The 17,901-nt window shown below is 40.4% G+C and overlaps 1 protein-coding gene across 1 annotated transcript in view; it reads right to left on the bottom strand.

The window, feature by feature from the left end:
* Positions 1-2,820: 2,820 nt before the first annotated feature.
* The window catches only part of bcl2l11 (BCL2 like 11), a 22,898-nt gene continuing 7,817 nt past the window's right edge, over positions 2,821-17,901 (bottom strand). Inside the window, exons 3-4 of the mRNA XM_083775190.1 lie at positions 17,415-17,536; positions 2,821-8,710 (exon numbers count right to left, since the gene is read on the bottom strand). Of these exons, the coding sequence (XP_083631316.1) occupies positions 8,576-8,710; positions 17,415-17,536 (257 nt within the window). The 3' untranslated portion in view covers positions 2,821-8,575. The remainder of the gene's footprint in view (positions 8,711-17,414; positions 17,537-17,901) is intronic.

Here is a 17,901-nt window from a genome sequence, read left to right as displayed (position 1 = left end):
CTGATAATTTGCCCAGCAATCAGATCCCAGTTCAAACCCATATAGGCAAACACAGGTGGCACACATGGTTCTGAAATAAAATGGCCCATTTGGATACCACCTAAGACCCAGTTAGAAACCCACATAAGCCCATATGGGCTAACACGGGTGGGCCCTTTGTGAATACTGGGTGCACGGCCCACTTGGAACCCAAGCCCATAGCCCATGTCAAAACCCAATTGGGCCCAGGTGGACATGTTAGCTGGGTACAGTGTGCGGACAATTAACCCTCCTTTCTCATTGTACGTATTTTTTGTTCAGCACCCTTAGAATTCTTTGAGATGCAAAATGTGGGTGGGTGTGGGGGCTATTGAGTTGGGGAAACTGGATAAAGTGTGCAATAATTCATCCCACAATGCATAATTACCACAGCCATTATTGGTGGAGAGTTTCTCAGTTAGTCTCCCCATCCAGAGTTGCCCAGCCTGTGCTGGGGTTTCAATCCTACAGCCTTCCAGACACTTGTGGCACTGTAACCACTAAAGGGTTAAGTATAGTTACTGCACTTTGTCTCTGCAGATGTACTGTAGGATTCCACCCTACTGGACTACCGCTCTGACTCACTGTGTGTGTATGTGTGCATGTGTGCATGTGCGTGTACGTGTGCGTGTGTGTGTGTGTGTGTGTGAGTGAAAGAGGTATATAATTATCTGAGACTGTGTTTGTGCCAAGCTGTGGAAGGTACCGTTCTTTCCAACAGATGATAACAGATAACAACCCGCAAACACACACACACGCACACACCCGCATGCACGCACGCACGCACGCACGCATGCACGCACACACACACACACACACACACACACACACACACACACACACACACACACACACACAATACACACAATACACACACACAATACATAAAAATACAGGATTAGGAAAGATAGCCTATGTAGTGAGAGAGAAAGCCTTATATTATATGACAGCGATACTCAAATAAAGGAGGGAACCACATTCTCATTTCACCAAGATACATAAAGTATATTATCAAGAGAAAGTGTACGATGGAGAGATGAACGAGACCAAGAGAGAATGGAGATCCTTTGTAAACTGAAAGCATGACCATACAGCATCACGGTCAGTATGATACTGAGTGCTGACCATGATACTGACATGATACTGACCATGATACTGACAGTATCATGGCCAATGATACTATCATTGGCCATGATAGTATCATATTACTACTACTGACCATGATACTGACATAATACTGACCATGATACTGACATGATACTGACAGTATCATGGCCAATGATACTATCATTGGCCATGATAGTATCATATCATATCATCATATCACTCTAACCACAAGGCCAGCTCAGTGGCCTTGTGGTTAGAGTGTCCGCCCTGAAACTGGGAGGTCGGGGTTCGATCCCCGGCCGGGTCATACCAAAGACTATAAAAATGGGACCCAGTGCCTCCCTGCTTGACACTCAGCATTAAGGGTTGGATTGGGGGTGGGAAGTGAGGACGCTGGCGTCGACTGTTCGTCGCTTCACCTCCCAATGTATGGATGAATGAACCATTGTAAGCGCTTAGAGTAGGCACGTAGTGCATAGAAAAGCGCCATAAAAATGCAATTCATTATTATATTACTACTACTGACCATGATACTACCATGATACTGACAGTATCATGGCCAATGATACTATCATTGGCCATGATAGTATCATATTACTACTACTGACCATGATACTGACATTATACTGACCATGATACTACCATGATACTGACAGTATCATGGCCAATGATACTATCATTGGCCATGATAGTATCATATTACTACTACTGACCATGATACTGACATTATACTGACCATGATACTGACATGATACTGACAGTATCATGGCCAATGATACTATCATTGGCCATGATAGTATCATATTACTACTACTGACCATGATACTGACATTATACTGACCATGATACTGACATGATACTGACAGTATCATGGCCAATGATACTATCATTGGCCATGATAGTATCATACTACTACTACTGACCATGATACTGACCATGATACTGACATTATACTGACCATGATACTGACATTATACTGACCATGATACTGACATGACACTGACCATGATACTGACATTATACTGACCATGATACTGACATTATACTGACATTATACTGACCATGATACTGACATTATACTGACCATGATACTGACATGACACTGACCATGATACTGACATTATACTGACCGTGATACTGACATTATACTGACCTTGATACTGACATGACACTGACATGATTCTGACCATGACAGTGGTCAGTATCATGACTATAACCATGATACTGACCACTGACCAAAGACCTTCATACTGATATGATACTGACATGATTTTCTTTCTCTCACTGAGAAGTAGGCTAATAATTACATAATAATATTGATTAGAGATTACCTAAATTATACGCAATACAATACACAATAAAATAAAGCTTATTTTTGTAATTGTGTGTGCGGGGGACCTGGATATTGGATAGTGGACACTGGACCCAAAAAAGGTTGAGAAACAATGATACATATACTGTGAGGTCAAGGCATGCAGATGCAGATTATTAAATTTAATTATTTACTAACCTGCCATAAACTGAAGTGTTTGTGTATATTTCTGTCATAGGTTATATTGTTTTAAAATGTTGGCTGTGAATTTTCTCTGTATACTGAAGTAAATATTATATACATGTATGAATGCACCCAATTACATGTTACTTATTAGTACATACACCTGCAGTCAGTGAAGAAATTAATCTCTCTTATTTGAAAAGGTGAAAAAAAGCTTTTATTAATTTGTCTACAGTATTTACACAATAATCACAATACTTTCAGTGCAGAATAAAAAAGAGACAACAAATAAAAAACAATGACAAATATTGAACATAGTTCTGCTACAAACACACTGGGTCATTTGAGATTAGTTTCTGCTTCTCTCCGCGTAGTACAAAATGGCCTCCAACAGATGAATTTCGGGTACAGTATTATTTCCCCCCCACAAAGAGCAATACAACAGTTGTCCAGAATGCAGCTCGACTGTATGGTCTTTTAGCCATGGGTGCTGTTTATGTGCAGTACTCCACTGTATGATGCTATTTTAGCCATGAATATGAATAAAAAATGTCTCCACCTGTACAGCACAAAAGGTGGGTTATGTTTTGCACAGAACCAAGACCATATACCTGAGTGTCCCAAGTTCATGTTGGTATTTATTGTTGCTCCTTGCAATCCTCACCTCTAAACCAAACTACTTTCCATTTGTCCTCTAGACCTTGCTTGTAGAAAAAGGGGAAATATATTGTAACACTGTCAAGGAGAGAGGAGCTGAATGGAGCCTCTATAGTCTACATGACATCACCTCCTGATAGTATCGGATAGGCGAGTTGCTCTTCCACAACACTTGGAGAATTAATGAATCACACTCTCTAAGTTTCCATTCAACTACCGTATCAAGGACATGTCAGTATTGAAATAAAATAAAATACAAATTCAAATTAGGCATGTTTCCATCAGCTGGCCAAAGGCAAATAAATAGACTTAGTGAAGGTAGACTGTACCTATGTCAGAAAACATAAAAGAAAAAAGTCTTTCAAGAGCTGATTACTGGTGTTTAACAATATGACAAAGGAAACATTGCTATGCCATTATTTATTCAACAAATGCATTTAAATTGCTATTTATCATATAGTTCTATTGTGAAGGGAAACCTTTTTTCCTCAAGCAAGCGAACAGTATGACATTTAACTCTTTTAACCTTTTCCAACACATGATATAGAATTTGGCACATGCTGTAATACCCTGGTGAAATGACACATGGAATGATCAAGAGACAGTTCAGTTAAGGCAGCCTCAATTGTCCATATTCATGATGACAGCCATTATGCCCTTGATACTCTATAACTGCGCTTACTGTATACTGTAAGAGCTCAATGTTTTGATGAATTGTCCAAGGTGGACCCTCTTGTAAACAAGTGTAATGCTTTATTGGGTCGTCCACTCACAGTTAACAGTCTTTGTATTGAGTTGTGCTTGAATTGTACTGTAATTCTGCAAACTGTTATTAAATATTTCAATCAATCAATCAAAATGTATTGAAGTATGAGCAAAATGGATGCAGTGGGAATATGGTAAATTACAACTGAGTAGTGGGGGCACCAACCATAGTCTGTCAATCGCAATGAATACTTTTCAATAATAAACAGGTTGTATCAACCAAATTACACAACAAGCAATTTAATATACTGAAAAAATCTCCATCAGAAATGACGATGAGGAGTCGTATAAGCAACACCAACAGTAGAAGACTGCAGTTGTACTGGCCAGCTCCCAGAGATGAAAATGTGTTGAATATGAATGTGTGAATATCCACAGCGTTCATTTAACGCTGGCAGGCTAAACAATCATTTTACACAATTAACAGTCCAGATTTTAACCTATATATAATGACATGGAATTATGAGGGAATCATTGTTATTTCTCAGTATATCTGTAATGCCAAAACCTCCCTGGCTGTGACTAAGCACATTGCCAGTTCTCCATAGCAGTTTCGGAAGATGTCTTTCAGTTTCCTGTGCTCTGTCCTTCTGTCTTTACAGCTAAAATACAGCACTTTGAAATGAGGTTCAAGGTTTCATTTGACACAACAGCGGAAATAAACGGTATTGATATTTGAAATGATAATACACATTGTACATTGCTACCATTACAATACCAACATCAACTGTTATTACAGCATTTCATTTTCATTGTTATCAAACAGTCTATATGGGAGCAATCTATCCAGCAAATATGCATTGCTTCAATGCTCCCAGGGAGAGCATACAGTTAATCATCTATTTTACAACATAAAACATAAATTCATACTGTATATAGACTAGTTGACTGGATTGTGGTTACAGGTTTAAGAATCAAAATCCCAAACCATTATTGTACACACCAAGGTTTGGTAATCGTTTGAAATAACGTTTTGACAAATCTAGATGATTTTGATTGGTATTCTCAATACACACAATTTAAAATATCACCAACAATACTCTTTTACAAATCTCTTTGGCGAAATTATATCACTTTTATCTTTCATTTTTACTTGAGATCCTATATGGCTCAGTGGTTATCTATGGCACATCCAGACAGAATTAGTGGTTTTAATTCCTTGAGTAGCAGGGTTTCGGTTGCAGGGCCATTTGTGACAAAAATGTATATGCCAGCTATTGCAACTAAGGCATGGAAAAATCACTTTTATTTTTGTTCTCCACTCTGGAATTGCAACCTTTGTTCAAAACAACAGGATGGAAAGAGTAAAGTATGGCTTTTTCACTGATTTTATTTAGAGGTTGATGTTTGCCTTGATAGCATAAAGCATGCCACAATTTAAATATTTTGGTTTTAGTTCTCCACTTAATCTCACTCCTAGTCGGCCATTGACAACATTACATAATCATTTATTAGGGTTAGCGCAGTACTGTTCCCAAGATGAGTTTAACAGCTCTGTCATTTTCAAAGAAGCTTCCTTTTATTTCTTTTTGAGGGGCGCTAGCCCCTCCTATGTCCAGCTTTGAGGGTTTGTGCAAACACTAACATTGCGTAACCACACACATTTAAAACAAAGTTGAGGATGCAAATTGTGATTGGCCGGAATGAGATGATGTATGACAACAACATACATCATCCCCGCGTGTGATTTTGTTTTATATAACCATGGCTAATGTCTCATTACAGTTGTTGAAGCATAGATATACATAGGGTCCTTGATTTGTTTACATTTCAAGGAAACATAAAGTGGTTCCTACATCAGGTTATTTGAACTTCCTTATTAGCTTCATCTTCCAAAGAAAATAAAACAATTGTACAAATAACAAAGACTCAAAATTGTATTAAATGAAAGTACAAATGTATGTTTAATAAAATGTCCTTGAAATGCCATATTGTTTTATTGACATTTCTAAATGAATGCAAACTCTGCTGTCAGAAAAGTCTCTGCTCAAGCAATGACTCCTTACTATTGTTGACTTGTAATGCTTAATGTATACACCAAAGTATAACGCTTAATGCTAGTAATCTTGTACCTGTAGGCCTAGCTTATTCTATGGTTGCACCTAAATTGATTTGGGTGCCAGGTAGTTAGAAAATATGTTGGGCCCAATAGTTAGTTATAGTGCCAATCTGAATATTTGTAAACAATAGGCTTGAACAAATTCAATTCAATATGTTTTCAAATTAAAAAATGTATCCTATATGCTGCTAGCTGATTTAGCCAGTGTTTAGTGTTCCAATTACGTTTCCCTACAGGGCTCTCAGGGCTTGGTTGTTAAAAAAAAGAAACTATGATTGTTTAATGATCTGGCAGCAGTGAGCAGACTTGGCTGGGACACAGTCATGGTGGTAATAAAAGGATAACAAGACCTTGTCAACAACACAAACTCTGCCAATTTGCATTACAAATTGGAAACTACAGTTGATAATGCTAAGGAACAGGCTTGTAGCCTATAGTAGCCTACAGTACAATTTGATAATGTACCTCATTATCCGAAAAAGAAAGAAAAATAAATAGGCTATATAATATACGAAAATAAAGCTAGTTTGTTTTACTTATTTGGGAAAGTGCACAAATGTCAACAGTAAACCAGTTGCGTACTCATACCAATCATTTAATTGTTTTGGGGTTTTCCTATTGCTTTACTCTAGGTTTCCTACTTGTCAATGGCCAACAGGTTGCTTATAATACTGAAAATACCAATGAGTTTAAGCCTCCCATTGTTATTAATGGTTACATAGATTCTATTTGAACTCTATTCAGTAACTTAAAACATGAAAACATAACTGGAATTCATTGGATAGTTCCTGGACTTTAACATCTGACTTTTGCTTAGTTGCACACACCAACAACAGCTGATCTACAAGCTTACAACAATGTTGCAGCACAATGTGTTAGATCTGCTATTTTCACTGCGGGACATGTTGCAGCAGCAAATATAAATCAGTGTTAACAGTTCCCTTACGCAACCTATGAGATAATACATTGCCTATTTAGCTAATTAGAGCGAGTTAGAGTATGATCTAAAAAAACCCTTTTACTGGTGTTTGACTTTTACTGGCAGGAATAACGCATGTGCATTCTTGTACCATTGGATCTTGGCCCTGGTGTTTTCAGTAGCACACAGAGGTATTTCATCATTGTGGAAGGGTTGGAGTTATTGAGTGGTGTAATTGGGCCAAGAGCTGTCAGGCTGAAATTGAATCAAACCTTAACCAAGGCAGTAAAATCTTTTAAGGTGGATTTAGGAATGACACACATTTTCTCTATCGAGCTAGACCGTAGGAAAGCTGAAAGGCAGGCAGAATAGGGGAGGAAGAGGAGGGAAGCCATTGGCCGGATTTGATCCTGGGCCAGCAACGGTGCATGTGGTTTCTAATTCTAAACCACTGATTCATCATTGAACACAGCTGTTTGCTTTCTTGTTTTGCAGCTGTTTCTTTTAGGTGGTGTTGAGTGTAAGCCCTTTGGGGTCATTTAGGGTCAGGGAAAAAACTTAAATAACAATCATAATAATAATAATAACAGTCAAAACATTTTGGAACGGTCACCGAAATTTGTTCTTCAGAATGTTTTAATTTAAAGGGTGCTCAACGTTGAAGTGAAACTATTGACAATGACCTATGACCTTAACCAATCCCAGTCCCCTTGGTGTATTGCAGGAATGAGACATAACGCAGACCAGAAGATGTGGGACGTCATGTGGGCTCGAAGGTTTCTTAAACTGTGGTTTGAGGGCCTGTCGCTTTTTGGTCGTCAAGTAAAATAATGTGACTTGTTCTCATGAGTCTGGGTTCCCAGAGAAGAAGGCCAACTACAGTATGCTTACTTTGTGGACCACTTGAAACATGTTAACGTTAACCTTTGATCTGCCCCATTACTCACTCTGTTGGAAACACATACTGACTTATCGGGATACAGAAACTTACAAACAAACTACATATAAATAAAATGTAAAAAAACAAATAATAAGTAAACAATATGTATACATAAGGGGGAAAAGTTGTAAAGTTGTAAGAAAAAGAAAAACTTTGTACAAGGCACAATTCATGAACTTCACCCTCCTCCAAGTATGTCATCATTAGATGACATCATCATCCCTGCACAAGAGCAGAGCGGACCGGAAAGGACCGTTCCACTCCGCTCCTTTCTTTGGTGGTTTCCTTTGGGCTCAGAATCAACACAGGAAAAAACACAAGACGTGTTGTTGTAGATCTCAATTAATCCATTATTAACAGTTATTTGTTCATAACTGTACTGGAGATTAAAAAATAAAATAAAAAAACATTGCCAAAATTATGTTTCCTGTTGGAGTCAGGAACATGGAGGAAGGACGGTCAAATTGAAGTTCTGCATGAAAAAGCGTCGTTAAGATGAAAATGTGATAGGTCTGCAGGTAGTGACAAGCAAACAGCGTTCCAATAATATACAGGAGCATATTTACATGTATTTACAGAGGAGTGACGCTACGTCTGCTGGGTTTTTGCCAAAGGCTAGGCTTGTGATTGGTCCAGGTTGTTGTCCGTAATCCCCTGCGAGTATAATAGTCGCGTGATGAGAAGAAGCAGTATCCCCATGCATAGCAGGAGGGTGGGCTCCTGGCGCGGTGGAGGCTGGTCTCCCTGTGTCTATGTGAGACGAGAGGAGAAACAAGAAAACAGGCACTTATACAACTTATAGTACATGGCACATATATCCCCAAACTTCATCTTGAAACCCTCATAACAAGACAGGTCATGTGTCGAATGTCATGTGGTCAGTCTACAATGTCAGTAATCTACTGTATGACGTCAGTCATCTCAATATTTAGACAAAGATTCAGTCCAAGTGAAGGTCACTCCACTGACTTCAGGTATAAAATTGAAGTTCTTAAAAACTTCAATTGATCAATTTGATCGGAACATGTGTTTGCGAGATTTCAGCTTTACAGACAGAGAGACCTTCTAGGATTAGGCCCTTCAGAGCCTTGCAGTAATATGCGTGCACACACATGCCACGCACGCGTGCATGCACACACGCACAGACTTTGCATGTACAAACAAAGGAAGCCGGTAAGTGTTGTTCATAACATACTGACACACATCCCTCTTCTCTCAGTTTCCTCTGTCCAGGTTTGTGTGTGCGTGCGTGCGTGCATACTCCACTACAGATTTTAAATCAACACTCCAGATTTTATTGTGCTGCTCTTGGAGCCTTTGTTTTTCAAGACAGGCATCAAGGTCAGCTAACGATATTCAAGGAGCTACTTCATAAATAAGTAAATAATGTAAGATGATTGAATGAGATTAATGACAACGTGTTCGTCTTGTTTTGGCTTGAGACACTTTATTACATCACCGCTCTTGGCCAGAGGTTAGTAATTGGTGCTATTGTGGACCTGTCTGAGAACATTAATCTAATTTTTTGCACTGATGTTTCTCTAGTCTTTTGGATGTTTACTGGACCAGTAACAAGTAAACAAGCTTTTTTCTAATCTATTTTGGTTGCACTGTACTTTTAAATCAATACAAATATTATATTATATTATATTCTGTCACATTTCCCCACCTCCCTCTACCGCTCCCATCCTCCTCCCCCTCCCTCCATGTTACTACAACTCAGCTCAGTAATTGCTGTCTGTGTCCCTCTCTCCCTCCTCATCATACCTCACTCAGCTCAGTAACTTTGTCTATTGTGGCCCTCTCCAAATGTGCTCCCTCTCCTCACAAATCATTAGTCTCTTGGCATGATGTGGACTCAAACAGGTGGTATATTCTTGGCCCTGCGGCAGCCTGGCTTTTCTCCATGGCCTAAGCAGCAGCTTCTCACAGATAAGAGCACACTGGCTGGGCAACGGGGGCGACGGGGCATTTCCCCTGGGTCGACGTGTGCTCAACCTCATCCCTGAGGAAATGCTACTGCCATAAAACTTGGTTCCTGTTCCTGAGTCAAACAAGGGTGGAGGAGGTGGGTGTTGGGGGAGGTGAAAAGTCTTTTCAGTAGGAGTGGAGAGGAGGAGAGGTGAGGCATGTTTAGATGGTAGATAACTTCAGTTCTGTATACCTGACAAAGTACAGGACATTAGTTATGGAAAAATATAATTTGCTGCTGTTTTTAACTGCTTTAAGACACATTTAAAAGATGTAGAAGTGTGGATATGTCAAAAAACTGCTACAGTGCTTTAATTTAAACGTAATACAGTATTAGGATTCACCTTTTATAAATGGTGGATTGATATGTTGTTTTTTAAATGTAACTGTTGAAATACTGGCAGACTGGGCAGGCAGAGTAAACAATGCTGCCAGGGTACAACAAGCCTCTTGCCTCAGGGTGAGCTTCTCCTCTGACAAACAGGATCTATATGGAAGAGTGTGAGAGGAATATCAAAGCTGTGTGGTTTAATTTGATAAACGAGCCAGAAACCACAGCCACCCCAAACGCCTGAGGCGGAAACAGGTGAGAGGAAGACCAATTAACCCTTCGCTGAACCACAATCTGGCAGAGCACAGAGTCGGAAAACTACACATGTAGTCTTATGTACCACAGCGACGCTAATGTTAACGAATGGAGTCAGCTAGGCAGCAGTAGTTACTGGATAACTGACTAAATCGTTTCCATTAACATTGCTACAAAGTAAAAGTAAATTACCACTGAGTCGATGTATAGCAGTTTTCAATTATAAGATCCTAGCGATGTAAGATATGAAACCCAAATGTAAAATCCTTAACTATTTACTAGTTTTAATGTTAAACTCTTAATGGCAATCACATTGCCTGGATTAGAAAGATGGTTTCCATTCCTTGTGTGGCTCAATGGAAATGCATCTCCAACTCTGGAGGTATTACTGTACATTTTCAAATCTTGAAACTACTACTTCCATTGTCCACGTGAAATATATCTCCTAAATTAGGGTTTGGGGCTTTATAAAGCTGGCACAGTTTCCCTGTGCTTGGTTTACCGCAAGAACCACAGTAATGAGTTGATTGACAGACAATCTAAAGTCTGTGGGCTGAATTAACTCAGATATAGAGAAAATGAGAGGCAGATTGCTTAAGGTTATTTCATTAGTACAACTTCAACTCACTGATTGATTAATCAATAGCTGGGTATTCGATGTTGACAATTTGGCAAAGAGCGATCTTTAGTAATAAAAGCCATTATTTATCTGACAAAGTGCTTTCCTCAGCATGAGTTCTTTTTTTTAATGACTTTTAGAACCCTGTTTCAAACTGGCATACATTGACCCAACGCACAGGCGCAGTGCATAGTGTGCTAGTTTGGGCCACTAAGCAGCTAAATTGGAGCAAACTGGGGTTTAAGTGCTTTATTCAAGAACAGCTCAGTTGTTGGCAGGGTTTCACTTTCCCTGCCCAAAAAGGAGTTAAAAGCAGATCCCTACAGCCACAAGATTAGATATTTTATTAACTCAAAAAGCAGACATGTTGCAGTTTGGGATGGTGAAATACAATCTTTACATATCCGAATTTGAATGGCAACCAACCGAAAACAAGACAAGATGAAAACCTATGGTACCACAGTGGTGTAAAGGATGGACGTCTATTACTTTAATCCATTTTGACCTGAGATCAGATTCTAAAAATGTCTTCTACATCCTGACAGTTTTCGGAAATTGCTATGCATCAGTCGTTCTTCGATTTTTCAAAAATAGCAGACCTACAAGCTATGAGCTTGTAGATCTTCTATTTTTCAATAGCTAAAGCATAACTAAAAGGTGTTCCTGCCCAAAATGGGTTAAATAGAACTAGGGCATTACAGTAGCCTATAGCAATACGAAAATAATGTCAAGCACCATTTATACAGGTTCATTGTTCACAGATATGTCCGTGTTAAGGATATCAGACAGTGTGACAATCAACGTAGATTTCCATCCTGATTTCACAGCATGTCATGTTTTCTTGTGCATTGCCAACTAGTACAGCAAAACGTACACAGTTTGACTTGTGACTTTGTCCCACTTTGGCATGGCGACTAACCTTATGTTCCAACCGTGGACCTAAGTGGCTAAAACCACAGCATAACACCTGATGACAGGCCAAGGCAACGAATCAAACACATTAGGATCAATCAGTGAGTGACTGACGAACTAAGTCATATTCACATGTGTAGGGCTGGGCCCGCTGTTGCAGACAGCCAAAAACAATGACAACAATTAGGACCACTCGGCTTGTGGTCAAAGTGCTTTAGCTCCAACCCTGAATGTCAAAACTGTGTAACATTTACATCATCAATCATCCATTTTACAGATTATACAGTTGGTTTTGTGGGCCTCATGGTCATTGAAATTTCACTACACATAAAAAACCCATGTAAACCACTGATTTAGATTAAGTTACAACACAATGGTCTTACTGAGAAACAATTTCACACACACACACACACACACACACACACACACACACACACACACACACACACACACACACACACACACACACACACACACACACACACACACACACTTAAGACAGTCAGCCAGACAGACAGTCATAGTTGCTAATTAGTCACCTTAAGGAGTCATCTCTCTACTACACTGTCTCCATCTCTCCTTTCATCATAATCATCATCATGTCCCTCGTCTCTGCTCTCTTCCCATTCATCTCTTTTGACTCCCTCTCTTTTCATCATCACAATCATTGTCTTGCTCATATGTTGCCTTTTTCCATTTCTCAACTCTCTCCGATCCTTTCTCCCCCCCACCACCTCTCTCTCTCTCTCCCTCCCTCTGCCTGTCTCTCTGTCAGTCACTCTCTCTCTCTCTCTCTTCCTCTAACCTTGTGAAAACAGTTGACATTCAGTCAGCATTCACTGGGTCATGTGTTTCATTGCCATCGCCACAACTTACTATGCAATCTCTTAAAATAGCACACACACACACACACACACACACACACACACACACACACACACACACACACACACACACACGTGTGAACCGCATGTGAACACACAGCGTGATGTTTCTCAACACTCAAAACACATCAAAACACACGTGCATACACGTGTTGTCTGTTGTGCACAAGCAAGCAAGCACATTATGAGCTGTGAAAGCAGAAGCATTTTGGTCAATGATTCAGCATGATCAGAGCCCCATTGAGTTCCATTATAAAGTTTAAGTTAAATATTTCGGTACACGGTCGGGTACTTCAGTGGGACTTGTGGCCTGTTGGCAGCATGCATACAAAGTTCAGCAGCCCAGTGGTTGCAGAGACAGTGTGTGTGCACACACACCTAGAGCCTCTTGCAGAGCCACACCGTAAAAATAAGTCTGTCTGTCTGTCTGTCTGTCTGTCTACTTGTATCTCTGCAGACAGCTGGTCAAAACATTACAGAAAGCCTATGCTACTCACACAGTAAAACCCTCAGGGTTAATCCAACTCTAGTGTATAAATTGTCCATTTGGTTAAATTTGTACACTCCCAGAGTTAGATGACCACAGATTTTACTGTGTGTGTCACACACACAAAAATTATAATAATACTTTGTCACTCCACAAAAATAAGTAACTGATTTAGTTGAAAATATATAATTTCTGTGAATACAAATTAGTCTGCAGTGCAATCTACTCTATTAGCCACTTCGGCAGCTAGCAAATTATAACAGGATAATTTCCATTCTGAATCTCTTTCTACAACAATGACTTTCAAAATGCCCTTGGGCAAGGCATCAAGGGAAAGGGCCGTGGCTGGTCTGGACAGATGTGAGTGTGTGAAGTACTTCCACAGTCCATTCATATCACTGCAACTCACCTGGTTAAACCAGGTAAAAGAAATAAAATAAAAACTCACTTATTCACCCACCCTCCCACCCATTCACTCACTCACCCACAAACAGCACCACAAACAAAAACCACAAACAAAAACAAGGTGGCAGCAGCCTCCAATGACACCCACAGGTCCAGAATGCTCTGCAGTTATTTTTATCTGCAGGACAAAGAGCTGTACCTCCTACAGTGTACAGTGACATGACATGACATTGTGTGTGTGTGTGTGTGTGTGTGTGTGTGTGTGTGTGTGTGTGTGTGTGTGTGTGTGTGTGTGTGTGTGTGTGTGTGTGTGTGTATTTATGTGGGTGTATGTGCTTGTATGCGGGTAGTGCACGTCAAAGTGTGCGTGTGTGTGTGTGCTTGTGCATGGCGGCAGGATAATTAGACCCTGTGCTTTGCTCCCTGAGAGCTCTAACCACAGGGCCAAGCCATAATGAATCAAGCCTGTCACGGGCTGTGTATTCACACGCATGCACACACACACACACACACACACACACACACAAGTGTCCACTTACTCTCAAACACACTTACAAACACATTTACAGATGTAGCAAAACAAACACAATCACGCACGCACTGTGAAAATATTTAAACGTGTAACCGTTTTCTCATGCACACGTTCATCAGAATGAGGGGAGAAGAGAGCGAGAGACAGAAAGTCGGATATAGACTGACAGAAAAGGAGAGAGAAGAGGCAAACGAGACAAGAGGAAAAAGAGAAAGATAGAGAAACAAAGAAGGGTGAAAAAAGGGTGTGGTAGACTAGACAGAGAAAATGAGAAAAGACAACACAAGTTGTGTTTGCTGATGTGAGCCATTTGTAAGACGCCCTGAAGGGAGCCAGCATACATCTCAACTCATGCCTTTAAATCTCACATGTCAACAGGTACTTGAGGCTGGAGTGGCAATACTTGGCCTAGCATTTTTACATGTGTCCACACAGGGGCCTCTCTTCTTTATGACCCTTTTCATAGGCTAATCCCACTGGAAGTAAAGCGATACTGCCGAATGATATTGTACTGCATGTGGATCGCGTACTGCATCTCTCCCTCAAGGCTGCTGCAGTGTGATGGCATCTTGGAGTAAGAGTTTATCATTGATGAGTCAGAGACGTTTAGGCTGAATGTGCACTAGAACAGTCAGGGGCTTCCATGCCTGGTCCGCAGGGAGTCCTTTGGTACTGCTGGTTTTCATGCAGTAATGCTCATAAAATGGTCAAAGTGAATAGAATGAAATAGATCAACTAGAAATGCAGAGATGCTACACCTGCCCTACATGCTACGGTATATCATTTTGAGCTTATGTGCTTGTTGATTAAAAAAAGATTAAAAAAAGATCAACAGTAAGGTAAGTAAGTGCTGATCCTACCTCCAACTAACCTCCAAATCAGATTACAAATTTCCATGTTATCACTGACAGACAAACTGACAGATGCCAGCATAATGTCTCTCTAGTCTCTATCATGCTATATCCATCCATCCTGTAACCTGTTCTTAACACTTTTTAGCTGGGGAATTTTTCATAGTAAAGGCACTATAATGCCATGCAGATGAGGGAGATTTTATTCTGAAAATCCCCGCCTTCCGTTACCCCCAAAACCGGGAGGCATAATTTTCCCTTACTACCACACGCTACCTCGTCTTATGTCTCTCTAGAAGCGTTAATATTCCAACAAGGTGCTTGCTGAAGTCAGAAATGACCACAGAACATCGGTGCTATAATCAAAACCATGGAGAGTGCCGTAGATTTAGAGTTATGAGCTGAACTTTCGGCCCGTAAACAAGGAAGTGAATGGCAGTGCGCATGCTCGAAACCGGTCTAGGATCGCTGAAGAAGGAGAGGCAAAAAAAGAAATACTATAAAATGGTTTGATATCAATAAAAAGGACCTAAAGACACCTATACACGTCCAAGGCACCCCATGGTTTTGATTCTAAAGACATGTATACAAGTCATTAGCATAATTAGTGTAAACTGCTTTCTTTGGCGCCTGAATTTCCCACGCAGGCTCAATAAAGATCTTACCTTACACATCAAGTTCCACTGACTGAACACAGATGTACAGATCTGTTAAACATACAAACCCTAGTGCCCCTATTCTACACTGGGGTGAACATTCGGCAGAAATACAATGCTTTGCAACGTGACACGTTCTGAGCTTGTAGATCCGCTATTTTCGCTGAAGAGATTTGGTGTAGAAGTAAAAAAGGAGCAGACGATGTATAGGGCCCTGGTGTACCCCGGTCAACTTTATAGGATTCAAGTGTTTTAACATAATGAAATGCACTGGTGTTGTTAACATAATATACTGTACCTAACCGGATTAGCATTGAAACTGAAATTAACCTAAAAGTTTAGACACTTAGCTTAGTACAACAGTAAACACGGTACACACACACAAAAGCTGTTCCTATTACAGGGTAATGCTGTGTAATGTTTCTCTGAAAACACACACACACACACACACACATGCGATCGTGCACACACACCTGACAAGAGAACAGGGAACAAGCTTCTGTGTTCCTCTTTCTCTGCGTCATTGTTCTACAATATAAACACACACGTGCAAACTTTCTTGAACTTTGTAACTAGTTTTTGTTACTATATAGTCATACTGGGTAATTGACCTTAATGCACACACACTTGGATTTTGAAACATAGAAACTAGCACACGTGGCTTTTAACACACACACACACACACACACACACACACACACACACACACACACACACACACACACACACACACCTGTCAACACATTGTCTACATTAACCCTCTTTCTCTCTCTCTTTCTGTCTCTCTTCCTCCGCTCTGCCCGGTGCCATGAATCAAGTGATACACCTTCAGGCTATACCAGCTCAGTCTAATGATGCAAGCAATTATAGCAATAAGACCTGGCAGGGCGTACTTTACCGTGATTAAAAGAGTGATGCATAGCTAATGTCAAATCCCAGCTGGGCAGCTCCTTGAAGGTTTTACACAATGCTAACCAAATGTAGTGTTAACCGTTGCATAAAGTACTGATTCCAAATGTCCAAGCCAAAGATATTGCTTTATCAAACCTAAGATACAACAAAACATCAAGTAAATACAGAGATATGTACTGCTGTTTTTGTTTTTTTTTAACGGGAAAGCATCCTTTTCATTTTAGATGTATGCGTTAGCTATTCAAAAATAGTTGATGTACAAGCTCACAGCATATCACTTTGTCCCGCGCTGCGAGCTTGTACACTTTTTTAATCTTGAAAGTGTGAGAACTGGTGATTTATAAGGCATTTGTAGAATCGACCTATGGTCGATTGGGCGAACAACCTGTTGATAAACTGTGTCTGGATGCTGAATGGCTGTGATACCACGTTGAACTCATCAGTGTGGGGGAAACACATGTGCAGCCCCCTACAACAGCAGCGTCATGTGGTGAATTGACACTTTAATGAGCTGTTCAGCCTCATATAGTGAGTCTGAGGACGATACGCAGTAAAGTCCTCAATGTTAATTTAAAACTCCAGATTTGATTGTGTATCGAATAAAAATCTCCTCCTCCCCCATCCACCTTGATTACTCACCCGATGCATTAGAACGTTGTTGAATTGATCGCCCAGTCGTCGGAGCTCCAGTCCTATCTCAATCTCTGTCCGTGTGTCCCCCGCCATGGCTGCTTCGCTACAGGGCAGACTGGAAGGGCTGCCTGCAATTACAGGACGAAGAAAGCTTCCGTTAATCGAATGTGACATAAATTGGTAGCATATAGTACAGGCCTCTCACTGGAAGACCAAGTTCAAGTCCTGCATGCCTTGGACGTTGAAGTGCTCTTCAGACAGCACTGAATCCCTGCACAAATCCCATTCTGTGGCTGACCCTTCATGGACAATAGAGTGCCACATGGAGGGATGTCGGTAAAAAAAGAGAGGGATATAAGACTTTCGCCTGGTTTCTGAAACTATGGGTCGAGAGGGGCTACAATGCAGATCACAAATTTAATTCATCATCTCCCACACATAGCCAGTCAAGACATGTCGATGTTTCGGTCATTGCTCAACAAAAACATCTGCA

This window comes from Protomyctophum parallelum (genome assembly GCF_964188405.1).
Source record: "Protomyctophum parallelum genome assembly, chromosome: 10".
NCBI classification, from domain to species: Eukaryota; Metazoa; Chordata; class Actinopteri; order Myctophiformes; family Myctophidae; genus Protomyctophum; species Protomyctophum parallelum.
The sequence above is the reverse complement of the archived record's forward strand: the minus strand, read 5'-3'. Positions and strand labels throughout refer to the sequence as shown.